Raw genomic sequence first — 24,254 nt, forward strand, 5'->3', positions numbered from 1 at the left:
TTTGTATAAATAAAAAACCGAATAAAGGCTAGCTGTACTAACCTGACTTTTCATGGCTGGTGTAGCATCCACTTTGATAGCATTGGGAAAGGGCATGATGAGGTCAAAAATGTTTGTCCATGACTGTGCCCACATGTTCCCTAGAAACAGACAATGGAGTTGTGAGTTGGTAGGGACAAAGGAAAAATAAAAGGGAAAAGAAAAAACAAAGCTAGCCAGAATTACAGGATCCCATCTAAAGAAAGAATTGGCTGCTTCAAGCTGAGGTTAAAGTCATTGCCTGAAGTGCTAGCTGGCTCCATGGGTTGGGCATCAGCTTGGGGACCCACGACCATCACAGTGTCCACCCAGCTAACCCCTGGATCCTCAGTGCCTACCACTGTGTGGCAGCAGCAACAGTATGAGGTCATTCACACGATCAATCATTCACACAGTCATTCACACAATCAAAAACTGTGTTCTACCCAGGTTTGGGTGCTGTGTGTGCTCCCAATTTCCAGATGTGTGTAAGCAAGGTAGGAGGAAAAGCTGGGTATCTTTTCCTCCTACATTGCTTCCACACAATCACTTCTAGCCAGGTTTTCCTCTTACCTTGCTTCCACACAACTGGAAATTGAGAGCACACACAGCTGCCAAACCCGGGGAGAACACAGTTTTTGATTGTGTGAATGACCTCTACGTCTCTCTTGGGTAAGTAAGTTGCTCCATCACTGTCTTCTCCTGTCCTCCTATTCCACAAATATGCTTCTTCCAGAGACCCCTATGATGACACAGAGGCTTTTTGGAGAAAATCTTCTCACAGATGAAGAGGGCAGGAGGAGATGAAGACAGAGCAATTCACCCAGTCGAGTGAGTAGTTCTGTTGTCATGCTCAGAGTTGTGCCACTGCTGAAGGAGTTGTGTGCGCTGTTGCCTACTGCTGTCTGATAAGTCATTGCCATCTCCATCGGAGCCTGGCAAAGTTACCAGGTGATAGTGGGCAGCAGCAGCAATGGCCACTCCTCTCCAGCATCGACACCATTTTATATTTCCCATATGCCACCCTGCTGATATACATCAGAATGCTGGAGTATCTGGGAAATCTAAAATGACGCCAAAGGAAGAGCATCCATCCAGCTGTCTGGTAAGTTTTGCAAGGTGCTGAATCATTGGGGCCAATGGGAGCCAAGTTACAAGTGTGCATCATCAAAGACAGGTGCTCAGTGGTGCACCACTGGGGATACAGGACAAGCAGCAAGTGCATGCCATTGGGGGAACAGTGTCAAGCTTGCACTGGGGAGTGGGGGGGTTGCATGCCATCAGGTGTGGGAGCCCCAGCATACATGACTGGAGGGGCCCAGTCCATGGGACCACGGTAGGAGCAAAGGATTAAAGTCCCCCAGCATGGTTCCAATTCATACCCTCCCCCAGTACAGCAAGTAGAAGCAAGCAAGGGAGCACTAAGCATGTGTTTCTTGTAGTGTAATGTAATGTAATGTAATGAATGTCTGGTAATGAAGCCAGCGTGGTGTAGTGGTTAGAGTGCTGGACTAGGACCGGAGAGACCCAAGTTCAAATCCCCATACAGCCATGATACTTGCTGGGTGACTCTAGTCACTTCTCTCTCAGCCTACTTCACAGGGTTGTTGTGAGGAGAAACCTAAGTATGTAGTACACTGCTCTGGGCTCCTTGGAGGAAGGGTGGGATATAAAATGTTAAAATAATAATAATAATAGGCAATTTGACCCTTAAGCATGGTCTAATAAGGAATAACCACCATGGAGCAGGCCTCCAACATGGCAGAGAAGCAGGAAGACATGGAGAGGTGCCCAGGGATGTCCAATAGCTCAGGAGATTGAGCGTGGTGTGGAAAGAGCAGAGGCTTACCTAACAAATGAGCTGGAATAGGGCCCCTGAGATTGATGTGGCCTGAACCATAACTGCTGTAGAGAGCCCGACGCACATAGGCATGCAGATTGAGGTACAATGGTTGAAGCTCCTGCCAGATCCTCTCCAGATCAGCTTCAAAAGTGGGCGTTTCATACAGGGATCTCCAGAAAGCACCATTGTCTGCATGACCTTCACACAAGTATGAGAGGATAATGAAACAGCAGAAGCTCTTTTTTTTCCTTACCCAGTATTGCTCCCCCACAGCATGTAACAAAGACTTCTTGCTAGTGAATATCCTTTCTAACCTCCTCATTTAAAGAATGAAAAAAGTTATGACAGACTGAGACAGGAGGCTGGTACACACGATCATTAATTGGGTAGGACAAGCATTTTACCCAAGTTTGGGAGCTGTGCACACTGTTTTGCAGTCATGTGTAAGTGAAAAGCAAGGTAGGAGATGGGGGAAGTGATAGTCTGTGAGGCTTGCACTGGGTAGGAAGGTTCGGTCCTACCCAGCTGTTTAATGAAGTAGGAGGAAAAGCCCTCCTAAGAGGGAGCCTTGCACACGATCACTTTCCCCACTTCCTACCTTGCTTTTCACTCAAACATGACTGCAAAACAGGAGTGCTCACAGCTCCCAAACTTAGGTAGGACACTTGCCCTACCCAGTTAATGACTGTGTGAATGATTATCCTATCGTATGGATAATTCCAAAGCCCTCTGCTGTCTGACACTCTGCAATGAGAACAAAATCTGTAAACTGAAAATCGGCATCTATCTACTTACTCCACTAATGTTCAGTGGCTCAGCTCTGCAGCTTAAAATAATAATGGCTATATGGCAATTTATGTGCCTTTTCTGTGAATATCAGCAGATGCTAGACCACTCTATTAACTCAAGCAGGAACTGTCTGGAAACTTCAGCTGGTGTACGACATGGTAGTGTTCGTTAGGCTTCATTCTGATGGAGGATTTCTGCCAGGAGCAGATTACAACAGTGCTTCCAAGTCTGCACTAGCTTTTGATGGCCACTTGAAGTGGCTTGGGCCTTAAGTCACTCCAATCTTTCATTCCATATACGGACCAGCCAATGCATCTAGACATGCTTACCATTCAGCCTGGCAGCCTCATTGCTCAGCTGTACATATCTCTTGTATTGGCTTCGGATTGGCTTCCCTGACACATCCCGCCAATCTTTCCAGGCACTAAGAAGCTCATTGTAGTCTCTAGATTGGGCCATGATATCCGTAAGTTCTAGACAAGGAGTCAATACAAGCAAGAATTGCATTTCATATTTTTATGTGCACTCCCCACATCCCAGAGTGGCGTAAAGATGGAGGCAAATCCATCTCCAGAGAGTCAGCAACATATTACATCAGATCCCCGGGAAGAGGAGGAGTAACTTTTGATGACTTCTCCACCTTCCAGAAAAGTCTCCTGGACCATTAAGGGACTCCTTTGTCAAATCCCAGATTCTGACAAGGCATTGCCTTAGGGCAAAACTCTAGTGCCAGGCTCCTTCACAAAAACCAGACCTACACCTTGTAATATTATCTTCAATTCACCCTTGGCTATAACTTGCATCTCTGCTACCTGTGCAGCATGTAGCTTCAACTATTGGTCTCTTCTCTTACTAGTTCCCAGCTCCTGTCCTGCTCTCCCTGTCCTCAGTCAGAACACTGTATCCTTCTCCATCTGGGGAGCCACTTCCCTCTCCTTCAAAGCCCTCTCAAAGCATTCTTGTTCCAGGAAGAATTTCCCTGCTACCTAACATTTTCAATAGTCCTTGCTACCCTCTATCATTTCTAGCCATTCTATCTTATTAAGGCTGTAAGCTCACTAACCAGCAGGCACATCAGTGTCGTACTCTCATGCTTCCCACCTGTTCGTGATACTAAGTAAAATATTAATTCCTGGTAAGAGTGGAGTCATATCACAACAATTCCTTATTCTTTGTCAACATCTTTTTGACTTCTTCTTGGGGTTTCCCTTCTACATCAAAGCATCCTGGAGCTAAAACCCTCCTAGAAGTCACAACATATTTTCCCCCTTATTCCATATTCCAACTATGAAGGAAATGGATGTGGTTACTCTATGAGGGGGGGAAGGTACTCTGCATATTCTCAGAGGCACTGCCTTCTTTACAAGGCAGTCCTGAAGAGTTCTGGTTCATATTAAGCTACTTTTCTAATGCTTACTAAGTAATCTTTGAGAACAAATTTGCATCCCCAAACCTTCAGATTTAGTCTCCAGAAAGTTCCATGAACTCAGGGAAATTGGACGGGAGATTATTCCTATTAGCCACAAGGTGCTGTTGCTGAGACTTACCAGGATCCAGTGCCTTGCAGCTTTGGTTGGGTTTGCAGACTTTGGCTACACTGTAAGTCGTCTCCATGTCTGAGAGGAGTTGATTATACTGAAAGAAAGCAAGATGACCTCTGATAAGCCTGCTTGAGGATGATATAGGGGCTCTTCTTCCATCTCATCTGGCCTACAACTCCACCTTCACCAGTCTCACAGTGTACCCTCATTTCACCGGAAGTAAACAATGGTGGCAACATTTACATAAATGTGTAACACACTATTACCCAGCTATTACCCCATCACTTAGAATTTAATTTTAAAAATTGATTACTATTGGATCACTTGCAAAAAAAAATATGAGTTTTGATGACAGGTGCATTGTTTGCAAGAATATATTTATTTATTTAAAATATGTATACCCCACCCTCCAATGCACTACTGCTCAGGGCGGCTCACAACAATAAGACAGACACAAGATACAATAAAAGTAATAAAACTAAATTAAACTAAACAAAAATAATACTAATCCCATATATTGGGATTAGGCTATCTCACCAATCATTTGATTAGGACTAAAGAGGTTTCCCACTTGGTGGGAAATCCCCATCTGTGTTCTTGTGGTATTTCCAGTATTTCGAGACAGCCTAACTATGGCACCTCATTTGCCGCCCAGAGAGGTAAGTTTTGGACAGTATACAAATATGTTAAATAAATATATTAAAATAACTGACCAATAGTCTTGTTAAACTTCCCTTTCTTCCAAGCTACAGAGCTTGCAAAGAAATCTTTCAAAATAACTCGGGCTGTCAGCAAGGCTTGAACCAAGATATTTGGGTATGGAGTCTTGACTAAAAGCACAGAAGCCCCTTATGTGATGAAATAATGTGATAATATGACATTATTCCCAAGTATTACCTCACTGGGATTTCAAAGAAAAGGAAATTCTCACAAAGCAAACAAACAAGTTTTATAGTTATGGCACCTCTGCAGCCTGAACCAGCAATGACTTCCCACTGGTGTGCCCCCGACCAACACTTATAACGTGTAGGCTGAGCCTCTTTGAGGAACTTGGGCAGGCAATGGTGCCCCAGTCCTGCTCTTCAACACTTGCCTGTGTCTCACCGTGCCAGTGCTTCTTATTCAGTCTGCAGATTTTATTTCTATCTCACCCAATCACAACAATTCAGAGGAAGGGTATAGGCTCAACTACACATCATTCATCCAGTTTCTTTATTCCTGGTTTTCAACAAGTTGAAAATACTATGAGAGTGTTGTTTGTACTGCTCCTACTTTATGCATTGCTGTTTTATATAGGTTTTTAAACTTTTAGAGAGAGATTATTTTTATTTTTATATTTAATATCTGCACTTCTTGTATTTTAATTGTGCATTGTTTTAATTATATTGCTAACCGCTTTGAGGTTATTTTAAAGAAAAGTGGTATAGAAATCAAAATGCAAACAAACAAGTCTCAAAACAGCATACAAAAAGTCATATATTGCAATAAGCATTCATAGATACAGCATATTAACGTCATTGCTAATAAAATACATGATCTAAGAAAGAAATATAAAACCACTCTCTCCAAAGACACTAATTTAACTAATCTAACACTAATTTTAAATTAAACTTAAACTTTTAAAATGAATTTAAAAGCCCTCCCCATTCTCTAAGATGCCTTCTATGACTTTCTGAAGGTAAAGAGCCCGGAAGTTCAATTAGCCTGAGCAGAGAATTCCATAACTGAAGTGCCACTTACAGCTTTTCACCCTCCTTCCAGTGGTGGGCACCCACATGAACAGGCCTCTTCAAAAGATCTCAGGCGGATGCATGTGGGAGGAGATGTTCCTTCAGTGCCCAGATCATGCAGGGCTTTAAAGGTACATTGCACTGTGCTCAGAAACCAACTGATAACCAGTACAGCTCTTATAAGACTGGTATAATATATGGCCTGTTCTGCCAGTCCCAACCAAGAGTGTGGCTGCTACATTCTGGACCAGCTGAAATTTCTTAACACTGGCTTCCTGTCCATTCCTAGATCCAGTCTCAGAATTCACTCTTACCTCCTTCAGGTCTGTTTCAGGTAAGGCTGCACGTTCTATGTCACTTAGCTTCTTCAGAATGCGCTGTATCTTGGAGTCCTGGAAGTCAGTGGAATCAAACTGCCGAGCCTTGATGCCATACTTGAGCGTATGGTTGGACATTTCCAGGTTCTTTTCTAACTGTAGGACACATGTGGGGAGGAGAGAAGCAAGCTCAGCCCACCCATCAAAGAGGAAAAACAGATGAGCTCATGCCCAGACACTAGCACTCCCAAGTGGCCTAGTGAACATCAGAAACACACTGCCTATTCTCCTTAACTCTCAAGCCTATCACATTGCCTTGGGCTCAGGGCAAGAAAGAACTCTAACATCATGGGCTCATACCAAGTTGGTGATGCAAAACTGTGCTGACAGCAGTGACAGCAGAAGTGAGTCAGCAGTGAGCAGCGTGTGAATGGTGGCACAAACCGTGAGTAAGCACTGAGAGGGGGCTGTGGAGGTGAACAGCGGGAGCAGGGTCAATCTATCCATGAGCTGCCACCAACATTGATATGCCACTCCCTAGGATCCAAGCCAAGTCAACAGTGCCGGCAGATCTGGAAGATTTGTTGGTACCAGTGCCTCTTGTTGCCAGGATTTTATCAGCATAACATTGTGCTGGTGTCATCCCACCTCTGGTGCAACCACTAGTGGAGGGGCAAAAATGGGTGATATCAGGCCTATCAGGGGTGTGTCAAAGGAACTGTGGGACTCATCCTAAGACCTTGGCCCCACTCCCAATTAAGACACAACATTATATCAGCAAAAGAGGTGATGTCCATCAAAACACACTGTGGGTGGAAATCAATGGACCAAATTTCTCTCTTATATCCTACAGTTGTACTCCCTGCCTCTAGTGGGGGGACTTAGATCTTGGAGGGGTGAAAATATTAGAGATCAGCTCCTTGAATGAAATGACAGTAGAGATGCTGTCTTCAGTAGAAGTGTGCGGTACAGTCTTCTAAGTTCTCACTTTGGTACCGCTATTATAAGAGACATAGAAGCTTCTCACAGTATCTGGCTAACGCTACCTGTGCATCACTGAGAAAGACTTTCACAATGTTACACTTCCAAACTATGTCTATGGCATATCTTGAAGGGAGATTCTACAAACTTCCAGTGGAACAGCGCCTCTGCCCCTGTGGTGTTGGCCGGGTAGAGGATATTATCCACTATGTTTTACACTACCCCATCTATAATGTGATCAGGGGGAAAAGGTTGGGACAGATTATAAATAAATTTAAGGGTTTAGATGTGGAATGTTTGACTTATCTTCTTTCTGATGTGTTTCTATTTGGCAGTTGTCAAGTTGCCACTTTTGCTTTACTTTCTTTTCAACTCAGAAAGAAATGTATAGCTGCCATGCTCTGTCCTAAATTGTAGCATTGGTTTTAGTTTAAGTAGACTGTTGAAGTAATCCTATGGTATGCCAAGTTCTTTCTCATTTCTCTCTCACTCTCTTTTATGTTTTATGTTATGCTGTGCTATGTTATGGCCTGTGGTCACAACAATAAATTTGTTAAGTCTTAAGTCATTAAAACACTCCCATTGAAGTTGTTGGAGAGGCAAAAGGAAATACCCCCTCATTGCACAGCAGCTATGGCAGAGCATAGGTGTCTAATTAACTGTGCAGCCTATCATGGTGCACCACCAGCAGTATATAAATCCTGGCCAAGGAACCCATAACTCTGATGACAGAGTGTGCAGCATTGGGCTATATCGCCCTGGCCTCATCATATGAAACTTTAGAACACACAAAGAGGAACTTGGTGTATTATTTAGGTGTCCACTCCATGTTTTCTATTAATTCTTAAAGAGTGTTAGCAAATAAGGATTCTTCCCTCTTCACTTGCTACTTGCCTTGTCTATCTCTATGATGGGACTGTGACTGGAATGGGGCCCAGAGGTTCTCCTCCACCACCCCTCCCCAGGGCTCAGAGTCTGCATCTTCTCAACTCTTTGTCCAGTATGGATAAGGGGGCAGGTACCTCATACTTCATTGCCCCCCTTGTTACTGCTCGTGTGAAACCGTGCAGTTGGCCTGCATGAAGTGTGGGGTACAAGTGGATAACAACATCTTTGGGGCTAATATGTAGGAGGCATAGACAAGCAAATAAACAAGGGGGAAGGCAGGCTGGATGGGAAAGGGGACGGGCAAAATGAATGGTATCCTGGGCCATGTAAGAGTACATGTTAGTTAGCTAAGCAGGGAATATGTCCATACCCGACTCCTTCTGACTGGCTCTGGCACTGCACTCTCAGGGTGCACTGGCTGCAGAGAGCCCCTCTCATCCCTCCCTGCTGAGTAGTTGCATCCAGGGCACAAAGGTGGGACCTCTTTTATGCTAAATCTGTACAATTCTGCTCAGCTGGGCCTTCCTACGTAACCACCTCAGTCCTGGTGCACAGCACTGAATCGGCAGGTTGGCTGGCTGAAGCATGGTAAATGCCTGTGCTTCTCATGGCTCCAGTTATAGCTCTGCAGTGTGAGGTGTGGGTTCCAGTCCTGCTTCCTCACCCTTTTTTACTCTGACATTTGTTGCTTGGCCAGGCACTCAAAAGGTGATCTTTGGCTGCAGAGCTGGCTGGGTGGTATGTTAGACTGTGTTCCCATCCCTGCAAATGCGCACTCTCCCCTCACTGCCTCCGAGTGTGTGTGTGTGTGTGTGTGTGTGTGTGTGTGTGTGTGTGTGTGTGTGTGTGTGTGTGTACCAGGCTGAGCCAGATCTTGGTTCAATCTGCAGGTCTGGTGAGTTCTCATTCATTCATTCGATTTCTATACTGCCCCTCCAAAAATGGCTCAGGGTGGTTTACACAGAGAAATAACAAATACATAAGATGGATCCCTGTCCCCAAAGCGCTCATAATCTAAAAAGAAACATCAGATAGACACCAGCAACAGCCACTGGAGGTATTGTGCTGGGGATGGATAGGACCAGTTACTCTCCCCCTGCTAAATAAAGAGAATCACCATGTTAAAAGGTGCCTCTTTGCCAAGTTAGCAGGGAGGGTCACTGATAGAGTCACTGAGCCTCTTCTCACAATCTGTGAGAACGGTTCCAGAGCAGGCTGCTGTGGGGAAGGCAGGCGATCTACCTTCCCCACAGGCGATCACAGCAACGTTGCTGGGCATGCTCCCAGTGTGCCCAGACGATTACCCACACACCCAGGCAGCAGGGAGGATCGGGGCCAGGATGTGTCTTCCCGGCCCCTGGAAATACCACAACCCACCACAAGAGTGCGGTGCATCATGTGGATCCCTCCTCCCCTCCCTGGGCTCCCTGCAGTCTCGCTGACACAGCTGCCGCACAGGCAAAAACATGAAGTTACAAGAGCGCTTGCTCCCTTAACCTCATTTTGAAGGGTGGCTATTTAGGCAGGTTTGCTGCCATGGAGCCGCTGGGATCGGCCCGAGTGCAAAACTCGGTTTTGCATGCGCATGTGAACAGCCTCACTGCTTTGGTTGGATGGAATGATAAACGTAGTCTGCGACAGCTTTGACACATGTCAGCCTCCACCGGCATAAAGCAGAAGGGGAGAATGAACTTCTGTTCTCACAGTAAATTGGAGAAGTAAAGCAAATCAAAGAACATTGGCAGGCATCCATGAGATACAGGGATGTTGGTTGTGTCTGGAGATGGTGATTTCTGGTAAAGAAGTAGATTATGCATTGTTCAGAGTGTAGATTCTCTGGTAGCACATGAGAGTTTGTTGTTTGTCGTTGAAAATCTCATATGCTACCAGAGAATCTACACTCACAATACCTCAGAAACTACAGAGCCCAGCACCCCATGGGTTAGCAACCCATGGGGATGGTTGGCACCCTATGTGCACTACACCACCACTTGCTCTGGGCCACCCCGGTGTCCCCCAAGTGGAGTTACAGGGCTGCTGAAACCTCCATTATTTCCTATGGGGGGAAATCTTAAAGATGCATAAACTTCAACAAATCACAAATAATCAGCCCTTTGCCCAATTCCTTTGGAATCTGGGTTGTGGCAGCCTGGCAGACACCCATTGGGGCACTACCACCCAACCCACACTTCTGCCCCTGAATCCATTCCCAGATGGCATGCAGTAGCCAGAGCAGGCTGGCCTCAGGCTGGCAACAAGGCAGGCATAGGCAATGGCATGGCATCATAGCAACTTGAGGCATGCAATGCTGCAAACTCTCCCTCTCTCTCCCTCCCCCCACCCCGTCTCTCTCTCTCAGGCCAAAAGGCAACTACTAACTTGCTAAATGAATTAAAAACCTCTCCTTGAACTCCCCCCACCCTTGCTCCTTCTTCGACCCTTCCCCTGGCCAATGTAGGGTCAGTAAAGAGTGCAAGAAGCAAAAGAGACAATGGGGAACAAGGAGGGAATCGTCAACAGGTCAGCCCATTCTTTAGGTAACCGATCAGAAGGCTAGAAGGGTGGGAAATTCAAAAAGATGTCAAACACAAAATGGAGACTGACTCAGAGATCGCCACAAAATGGAGGTCTGAAACAACAAAATGTTTTGTAGCCAACACTTTTGTATCTGGAAAATGGATGTTTTGTTTTGTCTACAAAATAACCGAAACGGGCTGTTTTGGGTACAAAATGTTTTGTATCCGAAACGTTTCGCACATCCCTAATTTGAAGTCCTGCCAAGTGCTGTCACTCACCCCCTCTCTCCAGTTGCTCACGGTTACAGTGGCATTTGTGTAAAATGGAACTAAAGAGAAGCTCCTCACTTCTCTCAGCTATTCTGGCTGTTTCTCCCAGTGAGCCCCAGAAGGTGTGATCTTACAGCAGTGGTTCTCCTACCATGATCTGTTTGTTGTGATCTGTGATGTTGATGTTGTATGACCAAGAGGCTTCTGTATAAGCATTCCATACCACTTCGGCTGTGCGGTTGTACTCTTCCAGGAAAGTTTTAGCCTCTGCTTCATCAGTTATTTTATCTGAAGAGAAAGGAGAAAAATATAGCACTGGAGAACAATTTACATCCCTCCCGTGCTTATTTAATTTGTCCAGCATGATGACTCCCAGTACTTCATTTCTAAGAAGAGAGGTACCAAGGTCCCAGTCTGCCTGGAAATTAGTTATATCCTCTCTGTTGGAATCACCCACCCCCCACCCGACTGCTCCCCATTCAAGGCCTGTTGGAATCACCCACCCCCCACCCGACTGCTCCCCATTCTCCCCATGTGTGTGCCGGCTCTGATTATTCAGTGGCAAAAACAAGGCACTCTGCATATGCCCAGAGGCACTGCCATTTATGCCCTGGGTTCAAAAGCCTGTTATTTAAACAAGTTTCAGTGCTGAGCCCTGGTAACTCTATGGACATACCTGAGCCAGTTCTGTGTCCTGGCGTTCCTCTCCCCTTAAAGAGAAATGTTAGGAGAAGGCAGCAGAGGGGTGGTAAGTTGGTACTGGCTGGGCATCTGCCTTTGCTCATTGGAAGATTAAAATGAGCACATGTAAAGAACCCCACATACTAGAATTCCTGGTTCAGCCAATCACCCTGCAGCAACACTACCATTCCTTCCATTTTATCTGTTACATCAGGAGCACAGACCTGAGGATATCTCATGCTATCTTGATAAGGGCTGCACCCTGCTTTTACAGTAGGAATTAGCAATTAGTTTCTTCCTCAAGGCAAATGTCATTCTCTGAGTGCTGATGTTTGGCTCCTGACCCCTGTCAGTTGCCAGTTCAAAGACAAGAGAGCAGGAACTTGAACTAGCAATAAAGCTCTTGCCAGTTCTAGAAGAAAAGTATGGCCCACTTTCTCTCCACTCCTAGTCTCCTCAAAGTGGTCCTATGGCAAAACTAGTTGCTGGCCAGAGCTTCACAGACATACTTATGCCATGGCAAAAATAGGCAACAACCACCCACAATATTCCAGCGATGTCAAACATTTCTTCCTGGCCGTATGTCCTATTAGTATGTCAGATACATTCTTTCCTATGTCCCACTGCAAACACTAACATAAACTGAGTGTTCTCTCGGATTATAACTATCATGTTCAATAAACAATGTCCTGTAGCAAGGGATCCTCAATGGACATTCTACAACTGTGGTACTCCCTTTCCTTTGAAGACCTTCTGCAGTTACAGCACAAATATCAGGGTCATGTTGAATTTACCCGCCTGTGGGCCTCCACCCATAATTGTGTGCCATGGAATATTTACCAAGGCCTTCTGGGTAGTCCTCTGGAATTGGGGGACGCCACTCAAAGTCTGGCCAGCCCAACGTTTCATTTGTTTTGTTGTTCTGCTCTTTGAGCCACTCAGTAACGGGGCTAAAATATTCCAGCAATGCTGCTGCATCCATCTTATTTGTGCCAGTGACTTGTTGGAGAATATCTTGCCATGGCTGAGAAGATCCAACCCTCAGGGCCTCACTGCAGGGGAGAAAACAAAGAGCAGCTAAGTGTAATATGGACAGCTACTCACATTGGTAAATGCTACGGAAGCACCATGGCATCCTACTTTTCTACCCTCTGTGTCAAAGGTTCCTGGACTTGGGTCCAGTGTTTCCTCCAAGGCATGTGCATGTGCATATGCTCACATGGTTTTTTTAATGTCCACTCAGTTAATTTTAGATCCCGCTCAGGTTGAATGAGGAAGGCCTCACTCTGAAGGCATGTGCACGCACACTGCCTTGATGCTGCCACCCAGAACAAAACTCATTCTGCACAGAGATTAAAAAAAAAATAGAGAGAACACTACTTGGGTCCCCAGATGATATTGGACAACTCCCAACATCCCCAACCACAATGGCCGTTGCCCATTGTGACTAGCAGTGATGGGAGTTGTAGTCCAACAACATCTGGAGACCCAAGGTTAGAAACCCATGCTCTGTGCAATTCCCCCACCATACATGGGCTTGAAGAGGCTTTTAATGCTGTGCTTTTTCCTACCACATTAGTTAAAACAGTGAGCAGTCATGCAACAGGATGTTTTGTTCAGTCATAGAGTCAAACCAGAAATGACATCAAACACATAATCAGAGCTTGAGCTTCTGGTTTTCCCCCTAAAGTTAAATAGCAGCCACGGAGGGGGCGGGGGATCAGGATTGGGATTGCAGCATGCAGGGAAGTGGTATTTAACCTCTTAGCTTTGTATCATGGTCACAGAAAACACTGCCTCCCTTAGCTCCAGAAGAGGAAGGAAGAGGAAGGAGAGCTGGTCTTGTGGTAGCAAGCATGACTTGTCCCCTTAGCTAAGCAGGGTCTGCCCTGGTTGCATATGAAAGGGAGACTTGATGTGTGAGCACTGGAAGATCTTCCCCTCAGGGGATGGAGCCGCTCTGGGAAGAGCAGAAGGTTTCAAGTTCCCTCCCTGGTTTCTCCAAGATAGGGCTGAGAGAGATTCCTGCCTGCAACCTTGGAGAAGACAATACTGAGCTAGATAGACCAATGGTCTGACTCAGTATATGGCAGCTTCCTATGTTCCTAAGAAAAGTTCTGATAGGAACCTCTGGAAGCTTCTCTCCTGTGGCTAACAACAACTTGGGGTGGGGGTGGATTTTTGTAGCAGCCACCGCACAAAGGGAAGGGATTAAAAAGCTTCTCCCTCCCACTGTGATCCTGATTTCCCTCCCTATTTAACTTTAGGTGGGGAAAGAAGTTTTAACAATACATTTTAGAGTCACGTCTTGTTTAAACCTTACTCTGTGGTCTGGAGACATTTGGAGCTGGTTACTCTCCATGCACTTTATTTGCTACTTCTCTTTGCTGGTGACACATTGTATTCTGCTTTATGTGGTTATTGGGATTATGGTGTGGTGTAGTGAGGGAACTGACATGAGGAGGGGATGGCTGAATTTGATGGCCTGGTTCAGTCCACAAAAATTGTGGAAACTTTTCCCTTGGAGATTGGATGGACATCCATCAGGCATGACAAGTCTAGGGTGACTAGACTACTAGTTGGTGGGCTTTAGGCCACCTCCGGGCTCCAGCCTCAAAGGCAGGATGCCTCTGAGTACCTGTTGCAGGGGAGTAACAGCAGGAGAGAGGGCATGCCCTCAACTCCTGCCTGTGGCTTGCAGCGGGATCTGGCGGGCCACTGTGTGAAACAGGATGCTGGACTAGATGGGCCTTGGGCCTGATCCAGCAGGGCTGTTCTTATGTTCTTACATACTCTTAAGGTCCCTCTTGAACTTTGCATGTTTGCATTGCCATTTTTCCATAGGGTGAACTGCATCTCACCATGCTGATGTGTAGCTGCCCTTTGGGATTCATACCATGCCAACTCTAAGCGCAGGCATCCGTGTTGCAGCCTTGCTGGTCATTTGTGTGATCACAGTCCCCAAGAGCGTTTTCAGACGGTGTTTATAGATCGCATCTCCTCCAGAATGGAGAGTGTGCATCTGTACATTGTCCGGATTCGCACTGAAGTCTGTGTGAATTAATGGGGAGCACTTCACACGCGATTAGAGGTGTCTCCTGTGCATTTTAGCTTAGCCCAAATTATGTCCGGTAAAATAATCCACTATTTGTACTGGCTTTTAAAAATAAATCGAGGTTTCAGATATACCGTGACACTTTTCTCGCAATGTGTCAAGGGGCCATTACTGATAACCTGGCTTTTTTCAAAGTTCACACTTAACGTTGTTGTTGTTGTTTTTTAAAAAAAATACTTGCTGGGTGGACTTGCGGAATGCTAACTGTCAGCAGAGGGCACTGCTTGGCAACATTTCCACAAGGCTAAATGAAGGGGAGTTCGACAGCTGCATTTGGAATGGTCTGCTGTATGAGTGATTTCAAATTGCAAGCATGGGCGGCGGGGGTGGGGGAGCTTTCTTTGATTGTTCATGAGGTTTTTTGTTGTTTTTCTGACAGCTGCCCTGCTTGTGGAAGTTGCTCTGCAAAAAAAGTGGGGGGGGGATATCAGGGAGGCTAATGAAGTGGCTTTTTAAAATAAGAGAATAAGAATCACGTGCTGATGCTCAGAGCAGTCATGCATGCGGAATGCTGACTGTCTAAATAAATAAATTTAAAAATAACGAAAGCACACCATGCATGTGCTGTTTGAAAAAAAGAGAGGCATGGCATCTTGTCTCCTCTAGGAAGCAATTGGCCAGGAAAAAACAGAGCAAGCTGTGTGAACATGCACAGAAAAAATATTCACAGGGAACATGGAGAGGAACTGCGTCTGTCCCTATGTGAATGGCCCCATTAGTTCCCCAGATTTAACTGCTGCGATTCTGAGGTGAAGTGGACCCGCTCCTCGGATACCCCGCTCCATAAACCCCCATGTGAAATAGCTCCTGGTCTGCATGCCTCCAGGGCCTCCAGCATGCATTCCCTGCTGCTGCTGTACCCATGCTTTTCTGAGTCCTCACTTCACAGCTATTACCCTTCCTGTTGCATCGGAGTGAAAGGAAAAAATACTACAGAAGATCTTTGTTTGACCTGTTGACCCCTATTCTCTGTTAAATGTGATATGTCCTTAGATATTTTCCCCTTTCCCTTTGCTTTCACCTGAGCTTTGTTCCAGCTTCTTTGGACTGGTAGATGTCACAGGTATGAAGGCGGCCAGTGTAGTTGGCAGCTTGGCAGAGGGCCTTGTGGAACTGGAACTGCAGAATGAAACTGACGAAGTACCTGCCCAAAATAAACACAATTATCTTGGGGCCTATCAATGCTCCAGCAGAAAAAACCTCTAAATTGTCACTGCAAATTCCTCCATAATGAGCAAGACTCAAATTCTGAAGGCAGAAAGTAAACAATACAGCAGTCAAGAATTCTATGCAAGATTGTGGAATTCTTTGGCAGAAATGAACACATCATCACCTTTATTCTCTATCTTAATTAATCTGGAAAAAACCCTTACTAGCCTGTTTCCATACTCAAAAAGGCAAAGGTGGATTTGAATCCCTGTTTGCACTGAGTATGCATTGAAAGGATGGGAAAAGCACAGCAAGTGGTGAAGTGGAGCTTGCTATGTACCCTGAGATGCTCAGTGTGAGAGAAGCACTGGAACAAAGTGGGATGGATGAGAGAGGCTGGGCAGTCAACTGAATCAAATGGGCAAAAATAAGAAGCATGCCTCAGAGTTGTGAAAAACACTAGCGTCATTGCAATGAGGCGGGACAGAAATAAAAATATGAGTAAATGAGATTTATTTAATCAATGTGTAATAATGATTCAATCTTATATTAATGTATCTTAATGGTCCTGGGGACAGCACTACTGACATTAAGAAAAATGAGCTCTGAGCCCATAGGATAGAGCATGATATAAACCCTATTTTGAACCATTTGACTTTGAGGCCTGAAAACAGAGCAAATGAGAATGTCAGGGTGTGAGCCAAAACATCTGAATATATGTGGTGTGTGGTGTATGTAGGTCACATGGATTTCTATGTTTCCGAATTACCTCTTGATTACCCAAAGCAGGAGCTCATAACCTGTGAGCAACAAGTTATCAATTTAAGACTCTCTATGGAAGCATCCATTATCCTATCCCTGAAGTCTACAAGATGTGGATTGTAGGAAACCTGGGAGAATCTGTTATACAGGCAATGGTAAAGGTCTTGGTGATGTGATCCACTCATCTAGGCTCATAGTCTGGTCCAGAGTTTCTGGCTCGCAGCCACTTTTAGAATCCAAGGCTCAGCCCTACATAACTTTTCTGTATCACCTCAGATCTCTCCATCAGAACCTTCTGTTATTTCAGCCCTGCAGAGAGAGCACTGTCATGTTCCACATACTCCATTAATAACCAGGGCATGAACAAACCAATCCCAAGCACTGCAATGGAGTTCTCCAGACATATTTACATATAACACATATTTACATTTCTATATAATGAATATGCACTTATCTCCCCTTCCCCTCCAATTCCCAATACCTTATGTAAGGTGTGTTGCCAGGGATGTGATATTTGGCACCAGGGTCAAAGTTTGTTTCATTCCTTGCAACAGGAGGGCAAATCCCCTGATATTTTGTTCTGGAAAGTCAGCCATGTGGGTGGGTGAAAAAATTCACAGCATTAGCACAAGTCTTTGGAATAAATAAGACTCCAGGTTTGGTTTAAGGGCAGAACTAGAACATGACACTGATTATAAAGATGCTGCCAGAAGCAGCAACCTTGTACCCAAGTTCCCCTTTTCCTCCTGTCATCACGCTGCTTTTCTTCCCCCACTCTACATTATTGTTGGCTGCTGGAGGATAGGAGGGGAAACACCACATGATGGCATTACATCACACAATTTCCTGACTAAACATTACAGGGAGACCTGCGGGAACGGAATGCAGGCAGGGTTGCTATTTTGGGCAGCAACCCTATGATCAACATAATGTCTAATCTTGCCCTAAGCTGGGCAGGCAAGGAAATGATGGAAACAGAAAGGTGGTATGAAGAAAAGGACAAACTAGAACTATTTTTATCACTATTCACCACAACAATGTGGGCAACATATACAGATGTATTCCTCTAAATAAATAAAAAATGTTTCTTAATATCTGCCCATCATCCCAAAAGCATTTTTTCAACCTACTTTTGCATACACACTCTCGGAAGGCTCCCCCTTCTCAGACAGACACTGGATTTGTATGGGTTCCCAAAGAAACATGGATCCCCACTCCCAATTTTGAAATTCAGTCCTAACACCTAGAATGAGCTTGCAGGACTGTTCCTGACACACAGATCCTGGACTCTTGATATAATTGCTCATTCATCGCAGCAGCTGTCCACACACACACACACACACACACACACACACACACACACACACACACACACACCACCCCTGCACTGCTGAGGAGACCTTTACCGGAGGTACCACCAATCGTAGTTATAGCGCCTGGGAGGGGTGTGCCCACTAAAGACATTCCATCGCCACTGGTCTATCAGGTAGCCAAAAGGGAGGAAGGCAATCTTCTCCAGGGCCATTTTCAGCAGGTAGTTGATATCACTCTCTGCAAGAAATGGGAGTGGACAAAAAAGAAGCTACTAGGCAAGGCTTCCAAAGAGAGAAGCCTTTCTCAGCTGGAGCTGCCGGACATATTTATAACAAAGTGCTGAGAAAGAGGCATTGAGATGGGGAAGAACTATAAGAGTGGGAAGAACAAATTGACTACCAAGCCATCTAGCTGAATCCTCAGCTGAGAACCCCCCTACAGATCCTGTGCCATAAGCAGAGAGCAGAGACCATCTAATAGCTCAAGAGTAATGACACACACCTCAGGGAAAGGCAATAGTGAAAAATCACTCACCCAGCTGACCTGAAAGAAAATTCATTTCCATGGCAGAAATCAGAGCCCAAGAAGGTGCAAAATCCATCCTATGGGTTGTCCCAAGTGAAACGAGCTGTTTCAACCCAGAGGATAGATCTAGAGGGCCTCCCTTTCCCCCTAGGGAGCTGAGGACAAATGCTTGGATTCAGTCCACAATCCTTTATTTTTCCTTCAATGGCCAGGGTCAGACAAGCATGGCTCCATGTCTTTGAAACAACTGTTTTCAACTGGGAACCAGAGAGTTGAGAACTCTTCCCACGTCCCTCTTGTCTACCCATGCACCACTGTTTTCCTAGAACACCCATTGAAGATCACCCAGAGTACTTATCCACACCTTTATCCTCGGTGACTTGGCTGAGCAACCCAATTTTCTTGAGGTGTGCAGGGGTAGAGACAGACAAGCTCATGACATCCCCAATAGCTTCATGGAAGCCAGGATTGGCCCCACTGCGGAAGGTGATGGGCTGGTCCTTGTACTGCAGGTAGTATTCAACATGTCCCATCTCATGGTGTACTGTGAAGAGCTGCTCCATGGTGACAGTTGTGCACTGCTTTATCCTGCACAGTACAGAACAGGGAAGTGAGATGGCAGTGGTGGCTGTGTCATGTACATCAGTTGTGTTAAAAGGCACTACCTTGGCCAACTGGAGGATTACCGGCAACACAGAGAAGGAATGAAAAGGAAACTCGCTTGGTAAGGCAGAACTTAAACGGGTTAAATTACCAAAGCTTTACCCATAGGGACATTGGTCATGGGAGTACTGTGGAGGATACAGGAATTTCAAATGGAATTCTCAGCACTTATGCTAAACTAGAGTTCCCAAGGTTCCTTGGAGAAGTTATGACATTTAAACAGATTTTAAAACAAACGTAGATTTGCAAATGTAGATTTGCATACTCCCTTGTAACGCCAGAGGAAAGTAATGTTACACAGAGCACAAAAGATGGCTCCAGAAAAAATGAAAGTGAGATGGTTGTCAAACTGGAACCAGAGAGAATTTGGGTTTTCAAGGTATTAGGAGAACATGAACTTACAACTTCAAAAAGGCTTTAACCTTCCTGCCCCAAAAAGGATAACAGCTACTACCCAAAAACTATCCCCCAAACTGTTAAGGGTATGGATCAGGGCCAGCACAAGAAGTGATGGCACTCCAGGCGAAGCAGGCACTCCACAACCCATTTGTCCATGGCAGTGCCATACACCCCATTCACATTGGGCAGGGAACATCCCCCATTGCTCGCCCACCAGCTTGCTCTCCTTGCCATGGCAGGCTGCTGCTCCTGCCATGGTGCATTATAGTGCCTAAGTAACCATGGCCCATCACCCTCCTTTTCTTCTCACTGCTCCTACTGGCAGCCCACTGTAGCACGTTATAATCACATTAAGAACAGCCCTGCTGGATCAGGCCCAAGGCCCATCTTGTCCAGCATCCTGTTTCACACAGTGGCCCACCAGATGCCGCTGCAAGCCTACAGGCAGGAGCTGAGGGCATGCCCTCCCGCCTGCTGTTACTCCCCTGCAACTGGTACTCAGAGGCATCCTGTAGCTCTCTGACTAGTAGTTGATGATAGACCTCTCCTCCATGAAGTTATCCAAACCCCTCTTAAAGCCATACAGGTTGTTGGCTGTCACCACATCTCGTGGCAGAGAATTCCACAAGTTGCCATGAGACACAGCAACGTGATTATTGCAGGGGGAAAGTACACAGCATTGCAGGGGGAGAGTAACTGGCCCTATCCAGCCCCAGCACAGGACCTCCTCCAGTGACTGTTGCTGGTATCTATCTCATATTTCTTTTCAGACTGTGAGCCCTTTGGGGACAGGGATCCAACTTATTTATTTATTATTTCTCTATGTAAAACTGCCCTGAGCCATTTTTTGGAAGGGCAGTATAGAAATTGAATGAATGAATGAATGAATGAATGAATGAATGAATGATAATGCGCCATGGCAAGCCACTGGCACTGAGGACAATGAGCAGGCAAGTGGGCAGACCCCATCACCCACCCATTCTCCTCGCCACTCCTGCTGCGACACATTATAATGACCTCATCATGGGGCAATGTCATTATGTGTTGTGGCAGGCTGGCAGCAGGAGCAACAGCCTGCTGTGGTGAAGGGAGCAATTGGGCAATGGGGATGTGGAGCACACACGGTGAGCCCACTTGCTCCCGCTCATGGGTGTGACCCGGGCTGTCAGCACCCCTCCCCACTTGGTGCCTTATGAGACTGTCTGGTTTGCTTAGCAGACAAGCAGGCCCTGGTATGGATGAAAATGGTGCAGCATAGCTAGAAACTGAAAGCACATGTTTTTTACTTTAGCTAGCATATTGCTTACAGCAATATCGATCTGGGCTCACCGTCTTTAGAGAGGAAAAATAAATATTTATTTGACAGATTTATTCTTTATTTAAGATAAAATAAAAATTGATAAATATTGCTTTATAGGAGCTTGGCACTGTGCACAGAGTGTAGAATTACTTGTCTAATGGCCTATTTTAGTCACCATGCCATATCTGAGGCAATTCCAGTATATTTGTCAATATTTTATCTACCATCAACTACATTTTTAAAAAGCGAACATTCTTGGCATTCTAACAGTTTTTGTGTTACTAAAATGTTTTCTGAGCAGGATTACAAGATTTTGGACATGCAGGCTTTCAGTTCAGACCTCCTGTTTATATGCTTTGTGGATCTGTCAGAGAACAAGATCAGAAAGCTTAATTCTGAGCCAGGGGACACAGAACCTGTTTTCTGCTCAGCTTCTGATCAGGGAGGAAGGAACACTGCACTGATCAGGGGAGTAGCTATAATTGAAAGAAAGGGTTCAAAGAACACGGGCCCCCAGCTCCTGAGGGCCCTCCAGCTCCATCCCTCCCTATTTTCTTCATTGTCTCCCTCACTCTGGGGGGCCGCCCAAGAGAGGGAAGAACACGGGCCCCCTCTCCCCTAGCTACGTCCCTGGCACTGATATCTCCGTCTGAAAGAAGAGGATATTCTCCCAAGGCCTTCCCAACTCTACTAAGTAATCTGAGAAAAGATGTGATAGATTAGATAGGTAGACAGACACAGACAGACAGACAGACAGTTAAGTTCACAAGATCTGGTCACTTCCACAGCTAAACAACAAGCAGAAGCAGACATTGTATTGGCAAAATGAAGCCTTGGAATTTTTTTTAACAATCTATTTAAAATATTAATCCTAGGAATCTGAATTTGTGATTTTTTTTCATTTCTGTGATTATTTTCCATTTTTTCATTATTTTTCACAAAATGAAAATGCCTCTCAAGTTGACAAGACACAGAAAAGATATTTAATTGCTTTGTTCTGTACAAAAGCAGACATGGGGTGGAGGCGGTGGGGGGGGAGTCTATGTCAACAAAGGCTTTGGTTCCCCTTCCTCCTAGTTGAGGCCCTGCCATATGCAGTATGCACCTGAAATCCTTGCGGTTGTAGAAGTCCCATGCCGATGCATGGCATACCACCTCCCGCCCATCTGTTGGCTTCTCCAGCATGGAACTCTCCCAGAATTCAGGTGGCATTCCAAACAGGCCAAGCGAGGTGAAGAACTCCTCCGACACCCGGAACATGTGAGTTGCATTCCAATTCTAGGAAAGGCAAGGACCCATCCACAGCATTAGATAGCTTAGCTCTTGCAGACTGGTCCCAGTTCACTCATAATAGATAACAATATGGGCATTTGCTGCTTGAGCTTTAGAGGCACAGTCTCAAGGCAGGACAGAGGAGAAGCAAAGGTGACTGGGAGGAACTTCTTAAAATGAGTAGAAGGCTGCTGACTTTTCATGCCAAGGAGAAGGACTAATTCCTGCATGTGTTTCGTAATGGGGGTGGCTGTGCCAGTGTAATTTTTTCATCCCAACACTCACATCAGGGAGTGGAAGAGGGACTCCATCCTCAACATGTTTTTTGGAATAAAAAAATGTATACTGCCATCTACCATCTTCACACCACAAATTATGTGCAAGTGTGAACTTATAAGTATGTGGGAAATACAACATAGGAACATAGAAGGCAGAACATCAAGTCAAACATGTTCTCCCACCATGCTGTAGTGCAGGGTTGAGAAGCATGTTCAGAACAGAAAGCCATACCCGGAAGTGTATCACACAGTTGTGGCTCATTGGCATGTTTTAGGTACGGCATAACTGGCTTGTCATCTCCTTGATGCTTTTGGGTGGATTAGTATTCATATTTTTACCTTAATCCTAGCACAGAAATTAGCTCAGTACTTCACCACAGAATGACGGCAGCAATACCACAAAGAGTGATGTTTGGAGATGTACATGTTTTCATCCACAATCCCCACCGTCCAGCTAAGTGCTGCAGTCAAAGGAGCATATAAACATAACAAGAAGGTATAAAAACTGAAGTTTGTAACATAGATGCCCTTACTTGTTGCAGCATCGTACTGGTGACATCGAGATTGGGCTTATTTGGGAAAGGGATCATCATATCATAAATGTTGTTCCATTGTTGAGCCCACATGTTACCTGCAGGGGGGGGGGAAGCAACACAGTTTAGCTTTGATAGAAAACAAAGTAGTTTGCTTCTGTTCCTACCCTAGAGAACAATAGCAAGAAGTGATGTCATCTGATGCAAGATCTCTGGCAAAAATATCTTTGGCAGGACACAAAAGCATAAAGTATGAGTCTTTAGATCAGGATCAGAACTGTTTGATATCTGGCTTGATTCCACAGAACAAGAAACATGGAACAAGAGAAACCAGGCCTTCCACTCAACTAGCCAGGCTTGGTTCACATTTTGCCCCAGTCTGTAAGTTGTATTCTTGGCGAGGTGCAGACAGCAGCCACAGGCTCAAGCATGTCTTCCTCATCACATGGAGAATGCTCAAAGCAACAAGTATTAGGAGAAGATGGAGCCTGGTAAAATTAGATGAACAAATAGGGTCTCCCAGACCAGACTGCTGTTAGGCCTGGGCTGGAATACAGTTGTAAACCTCAGAGGCTGTTCACATGCAAGAGGTTGCCCAGCCTAGGCTAAGGCAGTCCAGCCTGGGCTAGGCTGTGCATGTGAAGCGCCGGGATTGAACCCAAGTTTTTAACCCAATTCACCAATCCTAAGTTCTTCACCCGGCGTTTAGCCAAGATCTACCTATGGCTCACTTAACCTCGGCGACTGTCTGGGCGATTGCAGCAGGATTCAGTACCTTCCCACTGGCCCACCGCCATTTCCAGCAATGAGCCAGGGGAAGGAGCAGCAGCCCTTGCTCTAACAAGAGCAGCCACTGTGCTTGTGCCCCAGGGTATCCTGGGATGCTGGGGGCAGGGCCGGTGCTACCATTAGGCCAACTAGGCAGCTGCCTAGGGCGCAGACCTCAGAGGGGCGCAGAGTGTAGAGTGTCAATGTGTTTGCCTAGGGCACAAAATAGTCTGGCACCGGTCCTGGCTGGGGGTGGCAGGCAAAGTCCTCCCACTCTCAGCTCCTGCAGTTGCTGTGCCACTGCTCATATGGGTGCATGGAGTGGCAGAGGGGAGGGAGACTGCTGCTCATTTGCCAGGGAAAGCAGGTGAGTTCCTGACTTCCCCACAGCGCTGTGAGGTTGTGTGAAAGACCTCAGTGTGTCTCTCTCAGTTCCTGGACCTTAAAGCTGCTACTAGATAAATGCTGTGTAAGGGCAAAAGGCTGATGTTCTCTCCTCCACTATAACTGTGATAGTTCTTTTATTCAAGATTTGCTATTGCCTCCATCTCTTTCTCCCTCTCCAGTATCTTCTTCTCAAAATTCTTTTCTTCCACTTATGG

The 24,254-nt window shown here is 45.6% G+C and overlaps 1 protein-coding gene across 2 annotated transcripts in view; it reads right to left on the bottom strand.

The window, feature by feature from the left end:
- The window catches only part of ACE (angiotensin I converting enzyme), a 74,737-nt gene that overhangs the window by 18,057 nt on the left and 32,426 nt on the right, over positions 1–24,254 (bottom strand). For both annotated transcript variants that reach the window (XM_053265558.1, XM_053265559.1), the window contains 13 exons: positions 22,885–22,982; positions 21,907–22,079; positions 18,804–19,027; positions 18,007–18,151; positions 17,082–17,180; positions 15,711–15,833; positions 12,415–12,626; positions 11,045–11,181; positions 6,236–6,394; positions 4,198–4,285; positions 2,980–3,123; positions 1,868–2,059; positions 43–140 (listed from right to left, as the gene is read on the bottom strand). In XM_053265558.1, coding sequence (XP_053121533.1) covers positions 43–140; positions 1,868–2,059; positions 2,980–3,123; positions 4,198–4,285; positions 6,236–6,394; positions 11,045–11,181; positions 12,415–12,626; positions 15,711–15,833; positions 17,082–17,180; positions 18,007–18,151; positions 18,804–19,027; positions 21,907–22,079; positions 22,885–22,982 — 1,892 coding nt within the window. The remainder of the gene's footprint in view (positions 1–42; positions 141–1,867; positions 2,060–2,979; positions 3,124–4,197; positions 4,286–6,235; positions 6,395–11,044; positions 11,182–12,414; positions 12,627–15,710; positions 15,834–17,081; positions 17,181–18,006; positions 18,152–18,803; positions 19,028–21,906; positions 22,080–22,884; positions 22,983–24,254) is intronic.

Source organism: Hemicordylus capensis, chromosome 6, assembly GCF_027244095.1.
Source record: "Hemicordylus capensis ecotype Gifberg chromosome 6, rHemCap1.1.pri, whole genome shotgun sequence".
Classification (NCBI taxonomy): Eukaryota; Metazoa; Chordata; class Lepidosauria; order Squamata; family Cordylidae; genus Hemicordylus; species Hemicordylus capensis.